This window comes from Octopus bimaculoides, chromosome 8 (assembly GCF_046866305.1).
Source record: "Octopus bimaculoides isolate indiv1 chromosome 8, ASM4686630v1, whole genome shotgun sequence".
Lineage (NCBI taxonomy): Eukaryota > Metazoa > Mollusca > Cephalopoda > Octopoda > Octopodidae > Octopus > Octopus bimaculoides.
This window is the reverse complement of record NC_142935.1, coordinates 61,909,161-61,929,160: the sequence shown is the minus strand read 5'-3', so window position 1 is coordinate 61,929,160 and position 20,000 is coordinate 61,909,161. Positions and strand designations below refer to the sequence as shown.

Sequence of the window (20,000 nt, the reverse complement as noted above, 5' to 3'; positions counted from 1 at the left end):
AGGCAATGTGCATCTGGGATTACGTTATTCATTATGTGCTTCCTTTTTATTTGTAAGCCCATAGAGTGTATGGTTTGAGGGAAATATTAACTGCTATTTCTGGTAGTTCAAGAGACCACTTAGGGGATCTATAACATGTGTTGTTGTTGTTGTTGTTGGTAGTGGTGGTGCTGGTGGTATTATTTAAATAGTCACTGCTGAGAAACACATCTATGATTAAAGACATTTCAACTGTGACCATTTTTTCATTCTAATGATATCTTGGACTCCATACTCTCATGGGATTTTTCCCTGTTTATTTATATTTTGTTTCTTTCTTTTTTTTTTAACGTGGTGGAATGTAATTTAAGAGAAATTTAGTTGCTATTTCTAGAGAATTCTTAATTTATAGTGGTGTTGTTTTTGCTGCAGCTTCTGTTGCTATTATTTAACCCTCGATCAGCTCTGATCAAGCAGACTTATGATCACAAGTACTCCATCTATGACCATCCTGTACTTCTCATCATCACAATACACTAAAAATTCCCATTACTCCATGTACCCTTGTACCCCAACATGAAAAGGAGAGATTTGGCTGCTATTTCTTGCATGCCCTGCTACCACGTAACAGGTATTTTGGGTTCTTTATCACAAATAGCAGTTACGTGGTAGCAGGATGTGCTAGGAATAGCAGCCAAATATTTCTAAATGATTAAAATATTTGTGTTTAACAAAAGCGAAAACAAACATTTACTGTAAAACAACAAATTGTATTTTTACATCGTCAAGTCACTGTCTAATTGAAAGTTAAGCGTTACTTCCTTTTCATGAGTAAGTTAATTTTGGAGACTTTTCCCATTCTGCACCGTTTTGAGTATTTATACCCCACAAACCCTTAATATCCTCACAACCACTTATCTGATTTACACGAAATTTGTTTCATTCCATTTGTATATACATTTCAGAGGAGATTTAATTCATAGTATTTTCCCATTATGCACCAGTTTGGCTAAGTAACACTGCAAGCAAGATTCAATCTGACTTTTAATGTATTATAGATATATAGTGATATACTCTTTATTCTCTTACTAATTTCATTAATTTAGTGTATATATATATATATATATATATATATATATATATATATATATATATATATAAAATGTGTGTGTGCGTATAGATACACATACTCATAAACAATAAATAGGCAAAGTGTGATGTCTTTATATTTAGAGGCATATGAAATATCAGTCCCCAACTTCAGAAACCAGATAAATTAATTAGTCATAGCAAGCATAGGGAATCCCTCTTCTCCTGTAAATAAATAGTTGACCTTTAGCAACATATAAACTAATTATTCAATCACTTAATCAATCAATTTTAAAGTATACACTAGGGCCCTTTTTCCCCCACCCCCACCCCCTGCATTTTTTCTTCTTTTTTTTCTACTAATATTGTTGCTATGACACTGGCATGCCTGTGAGGTGAATCTGGTTACTTCGCAACCATGTGGTTGTTGGTTCAAAATGACAGTGACATCTTGACTAAATGTCTTCTGCCTTGCAAAATCCTCTGGTCAACCTAAGTATTGTGAGGGAAATTTAGTTGGTGGAATCTGTGAAAATACATCAGAACTCTGTGTGTGTGTAGGTACAGGTGTGGTTGTATTGTAAGTGGCTTGCTTCCCAACCACTTGTATGTATGTGTATATATATATATATATATATATATATATATATATATATGTGTGTGTGTGTGTGTGTGTGTGTGTGTGTGTGTGTGTGTGTGTGTGTGTGTGTGTGTATATATATATATATATATATATATATATATATATAGTAAAAAGACCCCCTTTGGTCATGAATGACCATGGGATTGCACCTAGAAAGTTCTCCTCTGAAGCACAATCTGGGCAAGGTTATTTATGGAAGACCAGCAGTCACCCATGCATACCATCCTACCCACTCCACACCACAGATGTTAACCAAAGGAAAGGCAAAAGCCAATACAACTTAGCATCAGTGATATCATAACTCATTTTTACATCTGAGTGAACTGGAGCAATGTAAAATAAAGTGTCTTGCTCAAGAACACAACACAGCCTGATGCTCTAACCACCGAGTCATGCGACTTCATTATATATACATTTGTGTGTGCTTGTGTCTTCTTTTCATGAAGTTGTGTGGTGGTTGTGAAATGATTGTCATTGTCAAAGCTGTGCCATTCCTTTCCAATGTCCTGTGGGAATATGTCTGGCCATGGGCAAGTATTACTTTGCTTGGAAACAAGGGTTGATGACAGGAAGAGCATCCAGCTGTAGAAAATCTGCCTCGGTAAATTCCATCTGACCCATGCAAATATCGAGAAGTCAATGTTAAATGGCGAAGATGATAGTCATACAAATCTATGCATGTAGACACACACACATATATAATGGCAAGCGAGCCAAAACTTTGAAGTCACTGGGTGCTTTATATAACAACTCCTTTTCTTTTGTCATTCATTATTTATTAATCAATATAGTCTAGTAAAATATATATTTTTATGTTGTGCACAAGCCATAAACAGCTCAGCCCAGAGTAAAACTCAAAATGGACTGTCAACTGTTGATATTAGGGATATATATTGGGTCATCCCATAAATAATGTAGTTTTTTTATACTTCTTTTATTTTTCAAAATTAAGATAAACAAAATTCTTTTTACATCTAAAATATACTCTTCTTCATTTTCTACAATACCTCTACATCTAGTAGACTTGTAAGGCCCCTCTTCCAAAATTCACTTGTCTGTGACGAAAAATACTCCTCCAGTACTGTTCTGACCTCATCTACAGAATTCATATTGTTTCTGTCCAAATGATTTTGAAGACTGCAGAATAAATGATAACCAGATGGAGTAATGTCTGGCAAATATGGTGGGTGGAACATTGTTTCCCATTCAAATTGCTCCAGCCTTTGAAATGTCACCCTCGCTGTATGTCGCCTAACATTATCCTGATGGAAGAACACCTTTCATCTTGAAAACAAAGATGGTCATTTTTCTTCTTGTTCTGACTTAAGCCACTCAAGCTGCTTACAGTAGATCTTTGTTATTATTTGGTTTAGGTTTAAAAGTTCAAAGTGGACTAAACCTTTAATAACCCACCAAACCTTACATGGATGAAAACCATCTTTAGCCTAAGTTGCCAGTGTTTCTCCTCTCCTCTACCCACTGTCTTTGGCACTTGACATTTTTATAGAGAACCCATTTCTCGTCACCAGTTAATATTCGGTCCAAAAAAGGTTCATTCGTGAGATGTGACAGCAAAGAAGAGAACACATTCACTCTCTGCATGCGATTAGACACAGAAAGTGTGTGAGGAACCCATTAACCCAATTGGCTGACTATTCCGATGGCACGCAGGTGTTGAATGGTTGAATGACCAAATCTAAGCTTCTCTGTTAGTTCCTCAACAGTTACGATGGGATTTTGTTCCACCAGGGTTTGCAGGACATCCTCGTCGAGCTCTACATATCTTCCAGGATGAGGCTCGCCCTCTAGGCTGTAGTTTCCGGCTCAGAATTTCTGGAACAACCGTTGACATTGGCTTACGCTTACTGTCCAATCTCCATATACTGCATTACTGTTCCTCGCACTTTCTGTTGCATTGTTTCCTTTATTGAACTCATAAAGCAAAATATGCTGAATATGTTCCTTTGTCACTTCCATTATAGCTTCGAAAAAATAATTGTTAAAATCAAACTGCACTCTTCAAAACTTGCACTAAGACTAAGTACAAGATTAAGTTACTACCTGCTTTTATATCAAATTGATGCAGGTAGTTTATCCCATCCCCATCCAACTTTTAAAAAATCGCATTATTTATGGGATGACCCAATACATCCACACACACACACAACAGCACAAACACACACATCAGGGTGTCATACAGAGAGTTAGGTGTATGTTTGTGTGTGTGTGTGTGTATTATGTGTTTGTGTGCATATGTATTTGTGCATTTTGTTGGCCTATTCCTTTGTGAATGTTTATAAATTCTGTTAAAAAGCTATTAATTCTCAGCTGTGTGTTCATGAATTAGTGAGTATATGTGTATGTTGGAGTGAAGAAATGTAAAAATTACTAAAATTTTAGTATTCTTAACATTTATTATAAATTTATGTAATTTCAGAAGCATTTATTACATCTCATCATGGTGCACATATACATATCACACGCGTATGTGTGTGTGTTTGTAAGGGCATGTGTGTATAAGTACATGTGTGGTTATGTTGGTGTGTGTGTGTGTGTTATAAATGTACTATTTGTTACATTCATAAATATACCGTTGTACCTAATATATGATTAAGTTGTATGTATGCATGGACATGTATACATGTGTTCATATATGTGTATACATATGTGTTTATGCATGCATGCATCTATGTATGCATATATTTGTATATGTGAGTGTGTGCATATATTTATGTGTATGCATGCATGTGTGTGTGTATGTGTGGCCTGTATGTATGCACGTTATTATGTATAAGCTGTGTGTATATATGCATGTGTGTGTTTGTGTATATATATATATATATAGGTGTGTGTCTGTGTGAATGTTACCCGTGTGTGTGTGTATATATATATAGTCCTCTATGTGTATATATGTGGCCTGTATGTATGGTACATATGTATGTGGCCTGTTTACTTTTTTTTGTATTTCTTTCTATTGGTGACTGCTAGATTTATAGACTTATGTCATTTTATTGTATGACTAACACAGTTATTCCTCTCAAGTGGCTTGTTTAGCATTCAACAGTCTTCTCTTATTAATATACTTCTCCCCGCCCTTCTCTCCCTTTCTTTCCTTCCCTCCTCCCGCTCTCATTTCTCATATTTTATTTATGTAAATATGCTCAACATTACAAAATTAGTTTGGTTCTCTTTCTATTCCCTCTTTATCCCCCCCCACACACACAAAAGATCGTTCTGTGAAGTATATTGATGTCTGTGTTATTATTGTTGTTCTTGTATAGCCCCGAGTCAGCTCTGACTGAACAGAGGAAAACCTATGATTAAAAACATGTCTTCTTTGTTTTCTTCATTTTTTTTTCTCTCCTGGCCAAGCTCAGCAACATTATTTTTCTCTTGCTGTTTGTAGACTTAATTATATCAAAAACTGCATTATGCAAGGTTTTCTTTAAACACTGTATATATATATATATATATATATATATATATATATATATATATATATATATATATATATATATATATATATATATATATATATATATATATATATATATATATAAACACTTGCAGTATGGAAGGTGTTTATAAGCCATTTAAAAACACACAAAAACCATTAGACTCACTTTAGCATTTAAATTTAATTTGCCAAAATATTTTCGTCGTTTTGAGACCGCAACCTCTTCACTGACAAAATTCTGTTGCACAGAATTTTGTCAGTGAACAAAGGTCGTGGTTTCAAAGCAACGAAAATATTTTGGCATATTAAATTTAAATGCTAAAGTGAATCTAACGGTTTTTGTGTGTTATTTTAAATGGCTTATAAACATCTTCCATGCTGCAATTGTTTTTGTTTCAGTGCACGATCTCAGATCAAGTCACTTGCTATGCAAGTACATCTATATATATGTATATCCTGTTTCTTTTTTTTTATTTCTTTCAGTCATTAGACTGCGGCCATGCCCGGGTACTGCCTTGAAAAATCTTTTAGTTGAATGAATTGACCCCCAAAAAAGTTTTTGTGTTTTTTTAAAGCTTAGTACTTATTCTATCAATTCTTTTTGCTGAACTGCTAAGTTTTGGGGGGTGTAAACATTCCAACACCAGTTGTCAGCAATGGTGACAAACACAAAAACACACCCTCGTAGTTAAATACAGACATATATGTATGTATATGTGTGTGTGTGTGTGTGTGTGTGTGTCTATAGCAGACATACCCAGCATTGCTCAGGATTTAAATGGCATAGTTTGTATATATGCTTCAGTTAAGTTGAAACATGATACGGAGAGGTGCAGCATTGACAATAAAATATTTGTGGAGTAAATGAAGGGCTAATTCGATTAAGTGACATGTCATGCATCTGTTTGGAAGGTTCCAAGTCCTAATCTTGTCATGGAAAAGTGGGTGGTGGGGTATGTGATTTTTTAACATACCAAAAGCTCTCAATGGATATACTTTACTTTATATTCATATATTGACAGGCTTCTTACAGTTCTGTCTACCATATCCACTCATAAGGCTTTCATCAGCCTGGGGTTAGAGTAGAAGACACTTGCTCATTCCTAAGGTTGAACCTCTAATTTGTGGCCAAAGCACTGTCAGCATAGTGTTCCTAGTCTCTTTTTTTTCTGTGTTCCTTTCTTCAGCCAGTACCTCCTGTGTTCTCCAGCAACTTCAGTGGTGGTTACATAGAATTGATTGTGTATTCCTTTATTTTTATTATTATTTGTTCTAGATGTGATTTTGCCTGTTAGTCAGTGGATTGATGGTGATCCTGAGAATGTGTAATATAATTCTGAAAAGTCACATAGAAAGATAAACATATAGTATGGTTGTTTGGTTAAAGAGTTTGCTTTACAACCACATGGTTCTGGGTTCAATCTCACTGTGTAACACCTTGGACAAGTGTCTTCTACTATAACCCCAGGCCAACCGATGTCTCATGAGTTAATGTGGAAGTCTGTGTGCCTTTGTGATTGTCCCCAACCAACATAATCTAGTAGTTCAACAAAAGAGACCAATACATTAAATGCCAAACTTAAAAAAACATAAGTACTGTGGTTTTGTTTGACTAAACTTTTCAAGGTGTTGCTCCAGCATGACCACAGTCCAATGATTGAAACAATTAAAATATAAGATATGAATTATAGGTTTTGTATTTTAATTTACCCAATAAATAGGCATTGGTTTAATTTGGTAGACCCTTTTCCCTCTCTATAAGTATCACCATCGTCAGTGTTGACTTTCAGCTCAAGGAGAATAAAACTAGTGTCATATTTTTAAAAGTTTAGCATTATGAATAACTAATGTTTAATAATTAATTTAATGTTGATTAAGCTCTAATTAATTTTGCCCCTCCTTCAATAATAATAAGAGTGTGGAAGCAAGGTTTTTAGATATGCGCACATTTCACTGACTTAGAATTATTCATAAAAGAACTGAAAAATAAAAATCAAAGAAAAATCTTTGTATTATATTGATTTAGTTTAAAACAAAAAAATTGTTCATTCATTAATGAAATGGAATAACTTCATTATTGAGTTTGTCTATTCAAAGTTCTATATTTGTTTTGTCTTATTTCAAGACATTTAGGTTTCCTTCGTTTCACCTATGAAATTGGTGTGTACTACTCTATGGCAGTTGGCTCTCAAGAGACCCAATTTGGAATCTAGTTTCACTTTCCAGTTTGATTAATTTCTCTGACACTTTTAATAAGTCACATTATCTCACACTACACTCCTCTTCCCCTCTCTCTCTCTCTCTCTCTCTCTCTCTTTCTCTCTCTCTCTCTCTCTTTCTCTCTCTCTCTCTCTCTCTCTTTCTCTCTCTCTCTCTCTCTCTCTCACATACATGCACTCCTGTAACTTTAAAACACTTCATGCTTAATTAAGAAATCAGTTTCCTCAAAGTTACATTTCTTTATTTTGGGTGGTAGAACTAATTTGTCACTAAGTTTAATGTCCCCTATCAAGTGCTTTGGTGCCTTTAGTGATGTCCACTCTGTTGTGAACATTCGGGCCAGCTGCTATGCAGTGACACTAAACTCAAAACCATTCATGTATATGTAAGGGAGAGAGAGGTGGAGATCTAGATGTCCCAAAAGGTTACCCTAAGTTAACTATAAGCATATTTTCATTATATTGGTGTACAGTCATCTCTTGACTATTGCGAGCATTACGTTCCAAAATCCTCTGCGATAGGTGAAAATCCTCAAAGTATAAACAGTACTGTTCTGTATGCTTTTTTTAAAAATTATTTTTATAATTTGTATATATTTTTTATATTATAAATGCAAAACAACACCACAGAGGAACCGACTTAAGCTTAAATAATAAAGCACAATAGATGAACCATGATAGGTGAACCGCGATATGGCAAGGGATTATTGTATTAATGTGGTCGGCTGGCAGACTCATTAGCAGACCAGAAAAAGTGCTTAGCGGTATTTCATCCTTCTTTACAGTCTGAGTTCAAACTCTGCTGAGGTCAACTTTGCCTTTGTTTCTTTCAGGGTTGATGAAATAAGTACCAGTCGAACACTAGGATCACTGTATTTGACTAGCCCCTCCCCTCAAATTTCAGATCTTGTGCCTACAGTAGGAAGGATTATATATTCTTTTCTGTTATTCTTCTACTTGTTTCAGTCATTTGACTGCAACCCCAGGACTTATTCTTTGTAAACCTAGTACTTATTCTATTGGTCTCTTTTGCTGAACCGCTAAGTTAGAGACATAAACACACCAACATTGGTTGTCAAGCGATGGTGGGTGACAGACACAAAGACAGACACAAAGACACACACATATAAATATATACAAACATGTATATGCATATATATATATATATATATATATACGACAGGCTTCTTTCAGTTTCTGCCTACAAAATTCACTCACAAGGCTTTGGTTGGCCCGAGGCAATAGTTGAAGACACTTACCCAAGGTGCCACGCAGTGGGACTGAGCCCAGAACCATGTGGTTGGGAAGCAAGCTTCTTAGCACACAGCCATGTAAGGTGGCAAGCTGGCAGAATCAGGCAAAATGCTTAGTGACTTTCTTCCAGTCCCTTACATTCTCAGTTCAAATTCCACCAACATTGATTTTCCCTTCCATTGTTTCAGGGTTGATAAAATAAATATCATTTGAGCGTTGGAGATAATGTAATCGACTAACCCAGTTCCCCTAAAATTGCTGGCCTTGTGCCAAAATTTGAAACCATATTCAAGATTCTTACTTTCTTTTCATTCATCATATGCAGATGTTGTTCATAGCCCTGATTAATTTCTAATTAGTTGTTGAGCACTCTTAGTAAATAAATGCTTTGACTAGACAGAGATGTACTTTGTGAGATTTGTGTATCTTGATACCACACAACACAAAGACACACACACACATGCACGCATGCAATAGCTAGTCTCCTTGTTCTGTACAGAAGACGCACAAACTCTCAGCAAGTAAATCTTATTGAAGATGGTTAATTAACCAATTGAGAAGAATCTATGTTATTAACTTGTCAACTTTAGACAGGATGAAATTAGTCTGCGGTTGTCACAGAATTTGTCAATTTCCTTTCCACGTTCATAGATACCCTTATCTAGCTGCTGCTCCGACCAAAGTGGGAGCCTCTGTATAGTCGTTTGGTGTGCTAGAAACCACAGGCAAATATCCAGATGCCCCTTATAGCATGTGTAGTGTAGTACCCATCTATGAACAGTTCTATAATCAAACAAATGAAATAACGAACAGTTCTTCTGAAGAAGATTAAGCTTGATAATTAGCTGAAATTTGATCAACAAAACTACAAGAAGACTATGTTCATGTGTAAGTTACTCTGAGTCCATTTTTGTAAAGAGCTGAAATTTGGACAACAAACCAGGAGTAGACCACGTAGGCATACAAATGGCTTGTGAAGTTTCTACAAATGGTTCGTTAACGTCCATCTATGCTTTTCATGTAGCTTACCAATTGTCATGTTTTTATATAGAAAGTAATATTTCTTGTAATTTTTTGCTAAAAAATATCTATGGATTGACAGAAACAAAGCAAAGAAGGAAAATGAGCATGTACACACACACTCACTCGCATACATATACATACATACATACATACACACACACATATATAGATACATATAAATAGAGCTCAAAACTGATCCATTGAAAATACTTTATAATAATAATAATAATAATGAAAATGACCTATTTAAAGTTTATATATATATATATATATATATATATATATACACAAAAACTCAACTGAGTATTTTGCTAAGATTGTTAACAGATACTATATTCTTTTGCTAAATTTGGGGTGGAAAAAAAATATATTTAAACATATATATATATATATATATATATACACACACATACATACATATACTTATATATATTTTATTTTTACTTGTTTCAGTCATTAGACTGTGGCCATGCTGAGGCACTTCTTTGTAGAATTAAATGGATCAACCCCAATATTATTTTTTCTTTAACCCTTTCAATACCAACCCGGCTGAAACTGGCTCTGGCTCTGTAGTACAAATGTTTTGTTTTCATAAGTTTTGAATTAAATTCTTCCACCAAACTTTAGTCACAATTTATGTTCCTAACACTATCTTAATAGTAACTAAGTTATTTTACTAAATTCGTTGTTATATTCAAAATTAATTGAAAGAAACGCGGATCATCTTCAATTAAATACGGTAACGAAAAGGTTAAGCCTGGTGCTTATTCTGTCAGACTCTTTTGCCAAAGCGCTAAGCTATGGGGACATAAACACATCAACACCAGTTGTCAAGCAGTGGTGGGAGACAAACACCGACAGAAACACATACACACACACACACACACACACACACACACACACACACACAATGGGCTTCTTTCAGTTTCTGTGTACCGAATCTACTCACAAGGCTTTCATTGGCCCAAGGTTATAGACTGGTGATGGTGCCATGTAAAAAGCATTGGTGACAGAGCCACATAAAAAGCATTGGTGCTAGTGCCATGTAAAAGGTGCTGGTACTGTATAAAAGCACCGGATCTTTTTTAAAACGGGGGCCACATTTTTCATTAATGTTTTACGTAGTGTTTTTGGTACCGAAAGACTTTCAAACTTCGTATACTTATCTATTTTGTGTTATAGAACAGAAAAATATTTTTGTATTTGAATTTATTTCATGTAAAAAATTGTCTTATTTCGATAATTTCAACCAATCACTGACAAGTATTCAGTTGTTTACATTTACTCCTTTGGCTGATTAAGCCATAGCTTCGTTTTATTTGCTTTTTTCATTTTAAATTTGCTTTTTTCATTTTCTTTTTTTTTTCTTCGTTTTATTTGCTTTTTTCTTTTTAAATTTGCTGTTTTACCCTAACCCTAACCCTATCATTGATAGAATTGTTTCAGAATCGTTTGTTTATGTAGTCGGCACTTAATGTCAGTCGGCTGAATGGACGTCAGTGATTGGTTGAAATTACAGAAATACGACAACTTTAACATGGAATAACTTAGGGATTTCTTTTTTTTTTAAGAAGACTAAGAGAAAAAGATGTTTTATATGATACATTCTACCAGTGTTCCAAGTTTCAAAGTGTTTCGTTAATGAAAAATGTGGCCCCCATTTTAAAAAAGATCCAAAGCACCCAATATACTCTATAAAGTGTTTGGCATTAGGAAGGGCATTCAGCTGTAGAAACCAAGCCAAAACCAACTATGGAACCTGGTGCAACTCCAGGCTTTCTTCACTAGTGTCAGACTGCCCAATTCATACCAGCATAGAAAATGGACATTAAATGATGTTAAAAACACTCCAAAACAGAAATAGTCAATAATTGAATGTCTTTGGCCATAAGCCTGCTCAACCTCAGTTGACCTAGGGTTAAATAGCAATAGTATCTATAGTTGTTACACTTTTTTTTTATGTATGTGTATAGTACCATTTCTTCTTCCTCAGATAATTATTGTACCAAAGAAATCGGTTAATCTTCTGCAACAGCTCATCACCTGCGTCATTGTAAATTTCCCCCCAAAGACAGCTTTCCAATCCTGGTTCCTTATTCACTTAGAGTCTGGTAATTTGTAATCTATGTTGAACCTGAAATAATATTTTGAAGAATCTGGTTGTTCATTTGCTTTAAGTGATTTCTCTAATATTACGGAAAGCATTAATTTTAGATACTAATTACTATGTCGTTTGTTTATATTAATGAATTAAAAAAGCAAAAACAAAAACATTTACATTGATAAACTATAAAATACTTTCCAATCTAGAAAATATTAGTGTTATTATAATGTTTTAAATTATACTCTTTGCACTAGAAAATATTTGTTAATTTCAGAATTAACTTTAGGTATGAAAGTACAAGTTTTGTTTACTATTGTTGTTGTTGTGATTATCCTTTTCTAATATAGGCACAAGGCCCAAAAAAATATTGGGGGAGGGGGCCAGTCAATTAGATCAACCCCAGTATGTAACTGGTACTTAATTTATCGACCCTGAAAGGATGAAAGGTGAAGTCAACCTCAGCAGAATTTGAACTCAGAATGTATTTTGCCTGATGTGCTAACGGTTCTGCCAGTTTGCAGCCCTAATAATAATAATAATAATAATAATAATAATATGGAGCTGAGTCAAACTGTAATTAAACACACACACACACACATATGTTTCTGAGTTCAAATTCTACTGAGGTCAGCTTGTCTTTGAACCTTCCAGAATCCTTAAAATACGTAACAGTCAAGTATTCTAAGTTTGTGATTTATTAATTTACCTTACCTCTTCTCCAAATTCTCTTGCCTTGTTCCAATTTTCAGAAACCCTTATTTACTTAATATTCCCTTGTTTCTTTGCAGCCCTGACATACAAGTATATCGTTGAACAACAGCCTGTTGGTCGAGAACTGTTCCGCCAATTCTGCCAAAACAGATCGGAGAGCAAATTTATAGAATTCTTAGATGCTGTGGTAAGTTTAGGCAACTAATTACTGTTTTGCTAATGAACATTCATTTAGATATAATAATTAATATTATATCTAGTTTAAACACAAATACAAACATGCTCATCTATCATCATAATCAACATCATTGTTTTAACATCCATTTTACCATGCCTGTATGGGTCAGATGAAATTATTCGAGGTACTTTTTCTATGGCTAGATGCTTCTCCTGTCTTCAAACCTCACCTGTTTCCAAGCAAGGTAATATAACCCTTAGCCTTGCAAACATGAACAGCAAAATGGCCAGACATGTTTTCACAGGGGTTTGCAAATAAACACCTTCATTCAAGAATGCCATGTCAAGACAAGGAGACTCTAAAGCACATTCACACCTGTACACACACATGATACACACATACACAATCATATATATATATATATATGTGTGCCCTTGATTGGTGTTAGGAAGGGCATCTAGCCATATAAACCCTGCCAAAACAGAAACAGTGGCCTGGAGTAGTCTCCTACCATCCTACCCATGCACACATGGAAGATGGACATTAAATGATGATGATGATGATTTATATGCAAACTTTGAAGTGCCAAGTGAGTTGGTATTTTATATAAAATAAAGGAAATCTCAAACAGAGAATAGCTGTGAAAACAGTTTTGAAGATTGGCTTAAATACCCTTAGAAGACAAAAAAAATGTGGTCAGCAAGCCACTACAGAAAATCAGACCTGGCCACTTTTTTCCGTCTTTTAAGGGTATTTACTCAATTTTCTAAACTGTTTTCACAGTTATTCTGCATTTGAGATTTCCTTTACTGTATTATTTACATAAATACATACATACATAGATGCAAGCATACATACATACATACATACTTACACACACACATCTTTTAGTTTTCAACTATCAAATTCACTCGCAAGGCATTGTTCGGCTTGGGGTTATAGTAGAAGACATTTAATCAAAGTGCTGTGCAATAGGATTGAACCTATATATATATATATATATATATATATATATATTCAAGGTTGAATATGGTACTTATGCGTAGGCACCCGAATATCGTATTCCAAAGGATAGGTGATCAAAAAATCAAAAAAATAAGCAACACGGATTTCAAAGGTGATTGCAGTACGCACGTTTCATGCTACTCCAATTTATTTTAGTAATGCGAGCATTACATTAAATGCAATATGAAGAGCAATCTTCAGCTGCACGAAAATGCAGAAAATTACAGAAGAATAGACATATTATAAATGTGGCAACATTTCAAATCCAAGTGGGAGAGAGAATACATAAAAATTCAAGTGGGAGGAAGAATACATAAATCCATCTTGATATAGTCTATCAGGCTAGTAATTGATTCTAGACAAAAGTTCTAATTGTCTCAGATTTTATTGTCTCTTATTTAGTGGTATAGCACAAGGGACAATTACTTCTAAAGAAAGGGAAGGTGAAAGCAGTATGCATGGACAAGGCTATAAAATGTATTAGAATATAAAGGTTTCACTGGTCAGAGTAGTATCAGGTCATTTTACTACTATCAACATGTTTAGGAATTTAAACCCTAGGTATATGGGTCAAATAGGTTTTTTTCTTTTAGTCTGAATAGAGTAACAGTATAGTTGTACAGACAACAATAATAGTTTAACCAATATTTTCACAATAAGAGGTATGTTAATAAAATAAATAAAATGAGATGTAATTTTTTTTTTTTTTTTTTTTTTTTTTTTACAAAAATCATGAAATAATGTCAGTATTGAATTCAGAGGCTATAGATAGAGTGTAAAGTTTAAGGATATTAAGTATATTGGGTTCATGAAAACTATTTTAAATTATCTTTAAAAAAATTATAGCTGAAAATAAGATAATGATATTATTTAGGATACTATTTAGGAGACACATAAGGTAAGCTTTATTTATATAATGTGAATGAGAAATAAAAATTAAAGATTAAAAATTAAAAATTATTATCGGATTTATATTAGTTTATAATAATGTGTTTATTAAGGTTTAAGGGACTGAAAGAGAAAGGATGTTAAGAAATAACAAGGATATTCAATACAGGAATCTGATGATTGATATAAGTAGATTAGATGTTAAGGTGAGAGATCAGGAATATATGTTATAAAGGTTCAATTACCAATATAAATATGTGCTAATTGATAGTCTTAGATGACTATAATAGAAGTAAAATTACTATAATTTGATAACTTTAGTTACTTAATAAAGGCCTATTTTTTAAACTAAAGTTATCAAATTATAGTAATTTTACTTCTATTATGGTCATCTAAGACTATCAATTAGCACATATTTATATTGGTAATTGAACCTTTATAACATATATTCCTGATCTCTCACCTTAACATCTAATCTACTTATATCAATCATCAGATTCCTGTATTGAATATCCTTGTTATTTCCTAACATCCTTTCTCTTTCAGTCCCTTAAACCTTAATAAACACATTATTATAAACTAATATAAATCCGATAATAATTTTTAATTTTTAATCTTTAATTTTTATTTCTCATTCACATTATATAAATAAAGCTTACCTTATGCGTCTCCTAAATAGTATCCTAAATAGTATCATTATCTTATTTTCAGCTATCAATTTTTTTTAAGATAATTTAAAATAGTTTTCATGAACCCAATATACTTAATATCCTTAAACTTTACACTCTATCTATAGCCTCTGAATTCAATACTGACATTATTTCATGATTTTTGTAAAAAAAAAAATTTAAAAAAAAATTACATCTCATTTTATTTATTTTATTAACATACCTCTTATTGTGAAAATATTGGTTAAACTATTATTGTTATCTGTACAACTATACTGTTACTCTATTCAGACTAAAAGAAAAAAACCTATTTGACCCATATACTAGGGTTTAAATTCCTCAACATTTTGATAGTAGTAAAATAACCTGATACTACTCTGACCAGTGAAACCTTTATATTCTAATACTTTTTATAGCCTTGTCCATGCATACTGCTTACACCTTCCCTTTCTTTAGAAGTGATTGTCCCTTGTGCTATCACCACTAGATAAGAGACAATAAAATCTGAGACAGTTAGAACTTTTGTCTAGAATCAATTACTAGCCTGATAGACTATGTCAAGATGGAATTATGTATTCTCTCTCCCACTTGGATTTGAAATGTTGCCACATTTATAATATGTCTATTCTTCTGTAATTTTCTGCATTTTCGTGCAGCTGAAGATTGCTCTTCATATTGCATTTAATGTAATGCTCGCATTACTAAAATAAATTGGAGTAGCATGAAACGTGCGTACTGCAATCACCTTTGAAATCCGTCTTATTTATTTTTTGATTTTTATATATATATATATATATATATATATTCGTGTGTCTATGTTTGCCCCACCCCACCATCGCTTGACAAGCAATGCTGGTGTGATAATGTTCCCATAACTGGGCTTATGAAGAATAAGTCCTGGGGTCAATTTCTTCAACTAAAATCCTTTAAGGCACTGCTTTAGCATGGCCACAGTCAAATGACTGGAACAAGTAAAAGAATAAAAAAATAATGTTATTAAATATTTATCTGTAAACACTAGGTTTGATTGATATTTTGACTGCTATTTCTAGCAAGTGGAGTAACTGAATTAAGGCAGTTTGGTTGATTGGGAATATCTTTTATAGAATTACTTCTAGTAGACAACCAATAATATGAAGATAACTGTAATTCTTTGTGCATAAAGGCAGATTAGTTTGGCATGTAGCCAAAACTAATATCGAATTTTACATTTTAGTTCTTCTTTCTCCTGTTTCTTGCAATAAATTTCTCATAAATATGTTATTTAACACAAGGAGGACATGTTGAATTCTAAAAATTTTATTCAAGAAATATTTATTTTTACTTCATAAATTGATTTCTAAATTTAACTCAATTATCAATTTTGGTGTGTTTGTGTGTGTCTATGTAGTTAATTGAAATAATCCCTCTCAACAAGTTGTCCCTGGGTGGAAAAACTTACAATCAAGAACATTCTAGCCAATAGCATTCTATCTTTCAGTCAGTGTATCAACAATAATAAAATGTACAGCTTGTAGTATAGCTAACATGAGATAGCATTTTTTTGTATTGGCATATATGTATGTGCATATATTCACGATTTTTTTACTAGGCATTTGTATTGTATATAAATGTCTAAGCTGTTTGCTTGGTAACAAAGAACCAGTTTCACTCCTGTTGCAGTCAATACATTTTCAATAGAAATATATATAAATTCATTTTTGATACGATGATGATGATGATGATATTTATTTATTAGCCATTCATTGGACAATTGTATTGTTTTTGCAATTGAGAAATGTTGCAAGTGAGACTCAAATTTGTAACAACTGAGGCTCACATCTGTGACAGCTGAAGTTCATATCAGTAATTTGTAACAACTGAAGCTCAAATCTGGCAGCTCAAGATTCAAATCTGTGGTAGCTGAGACTCAAATCTCTGGCAACGTAGACTCAAATGTATAACAACTAAGGCTCATATCTGCAGCTACTGAGGCTGAAATTGTAACAGCTAAGACTCAAATCTATCACAGCTAAAGTTTTTCTCAAGGTCACATAGTCTGCACATTCTCTGCATTCTAACAAACAGCCTCTTATCATTACCTCTCACTTACTTAAATTTTCTCAAATGTCTTTTCTTCATTTCATTGATTTTTATATATATATATATATATATATATATATATATATATCTTCTTACTCACTTCCTAGCATACATTTGTTTTAAATATTTTCTTTTCAACTGGTATTTATTTTATTGACCCCTGAATGGTGGAAAGGCAAAGTCAACTTCAACAGAATTTGAACTCAGAACATGAAGATGGATGAAATGCCACTAAGCATTTTGTCTAGCTTGCTAACCACCTTAATAATAATAATCCTTTCTATTGTAGGCACAACCCCAATTTAATAATAATAATAATAATAATAATGTTTCATGTACATCTTCCTATATACTGTCCCTTGTTTCTTCTGTTGAGGTTGTTAACTACGTTCCCTTTTAATTTCCTTGCAAAAAGAGAGTAGAAGATAAGTTCGTTTTCTTTTCTTTTTTAAAATACATAAAAATGACACCTAGAACCATAAACAGCAGGCTGTGTGAATTACATTTCTTACAGCTATTTTATAATTTGGATCATTAAAATATCACAAACTCTCTTAAGGTGTAGCAATTAATTTTCAGATTCCTCACCTTATATCATGAATGTAAATGATAGCCGTCTGATTAGCAACACAAGGATCTCAGTCTTTTCTTCCTTGTGCCTGTATCTATATCACTTAGAAATAAATACATACATGTGTGTAGGTATGTGCAATATATATGTGTGTGTGTGTATGTATATATGTGTGTGTGTATATGCATATATGTGTGTGTGTGTGTATATATATATATATATATATATATATATATATACACACACACACACACACACACACACATATATATATATATATCATCATCATCATCGTTTAACATCCACTTTCCATGCTAGCATGGATTGGACGATTTGACTGAGGACTGGTGAAACCGGATGGCAACAACAGGCTCCAATCTAAATTTGGCAGAGTTTCTACAGCTGGATGCCCTTCCTAACGCCAACCACTCAGAGAGTGTAGTAGGTGCTTTTACGTGTCACCCGCACGAAGGCCAGTCAGGCAATACTGGCAACGGCCACACTCGAAATGGTGTCTTTTATGTGCCACCCACACAAGAGCCAGTCCAGGGACACTGGCAACGATCTTGGTCGAAAATCCTACGAAGGCCAGTCAGGCGGTACTGGCAACGGCCACGCTCAAAATGGTGCATCGTATGTGCCACCCGCACAAGAGCCAGTCCAGGGGCACTGGCAACGATCTCACTTGGCTTGCTGGGTCTTCTCATGCACAGCACATTTCCAAAGGTCTCGGTCAGTAGTCATCGCCTCGGTGAGGCCCAATGTACGAAGGTCTTGCCTCACCACCTCAGCTCAGGTCTTCCTGGGCCTACCTCTTCCACGGGTTCCCTCAACTGTTAGGGCGTGGCACTTTTTCACGCAGTTATCCTCATCCATTCTCACCACATGTCCATACCAATGCAATCGTCTTTCTTGCATACCACAACTGATGCTTCTAATGTTCAGCTTTTCTCTCAAGATACTTACACTCTGACGGGTATTCACATTGACATTACACATCCAACGGAGCATACTGGCTTCATTCCTTGCGAGCTTACGTATGTCCTCAGCAGTTACAGCCCATGTTTCACTGCCATGTTGCATGGCTGTTCGTACACATGCCTCATACAGTCTGCCTTTTACTCTGAATGAGAGTCCCTTTGTCGCCAGCAGAGGTAAGAGCTCTCTAAACTTTGCCCAGGCTATTCTTATTCTAGCAGCTACACTTTCAGCGCACCCACCCCCACTACTAACTTGGTCACCCAGATAGCGGAAGCTATCGACTACCTCTAGTTTTTCACCCTGGAATGAGATAGAAGTTGTTTCCTGTTTGTTTACAGTCCTTATTGCACCTGAACATCTGCCACATACAAAAACTAACTTCCTAGTTAACCTGCCTTTGATATTGCTGCACCTCTTATGTGTCCATAGCTTGCACCGGGTACATCTTATAGAGTTACTACCTACTCCTTTTCTACATACTGAGCAGGGCCATCTACCTGAAGGGGTTTGTGTTTTATCTACCTTCCTACTTATTAGGATTCTGGTTTTAGCTAGGTTGACTCTAAGGCCCTTCAATTCTAGACCTTGCTTCCACACCTGAAACTTCTCCTCTAGTTCTGATAGTGACTCTGCAATTAGTGCAAGGTCATCAGCATAGAGGAGCTCCCAGGGGCAACCTGTCTTGAACTCCTCTATGATTGCCTGGAGGACTATGATAAATAGGAGGGGGCTGAGGACGGAACCTTGATGGACCCCTACCTCTACCCGGAATTCATTGCTGTACTCATTTCCAACCCTCACCTTACTGACAGCATCTCTGTACATGGCTCGCACAGCTCTCACTAACCATTCTTCTATCCCAAGTGTCCTCATTGACCACCAGATAAGGGACCCTTTCAAAGGCTTTCTCCATGTCAACGAAAGCCAGGTACAGAGGTTTATCCTTGGCTAGGTATTTCTCCTGCAGCTGTCTTACTAGAAATATGGCATCAGTAGTGCTTTTACCTGGCACGAACCCAAACTGCATCTCATCTAAATTGATTTGCTCCCTAATTAGTTGGGCTATGACCCTCTCCGTAACTTTCATAACCTGATCTAACAGCTTGATGCCTCTGTAATTATTTGTATCTAAAGCGTCACCTTTACCT

The 20,000-nt window shown here is 34.5% G+C and overlaps 1 protein-coding gene across 2 annotated transcripts in view; it reads left to right on the top strand.

Annotated features, from left to right (window-relative positions):
- LOC106876126 (G protein-coupled receptor kinase 5) overlaps nt 1-20,000 on the top strand; it is a 378,987-nt gene that overhangs the window by 222,546 nt on the left and 136,441 nt on the right. For both annotated transcript variants that reach the window (XM_089356590.1, XM_089356589.1), the window contains exon 3: nt 12,557-12,666. In XM_089356590.1, the coding sequence (XP_089212716.1) occupies nt 12,557-12,666 (110 nt within the window). The remainder of the gene's footprint in view (nt 1-12,556; nt 12,667-20,000) is intronic.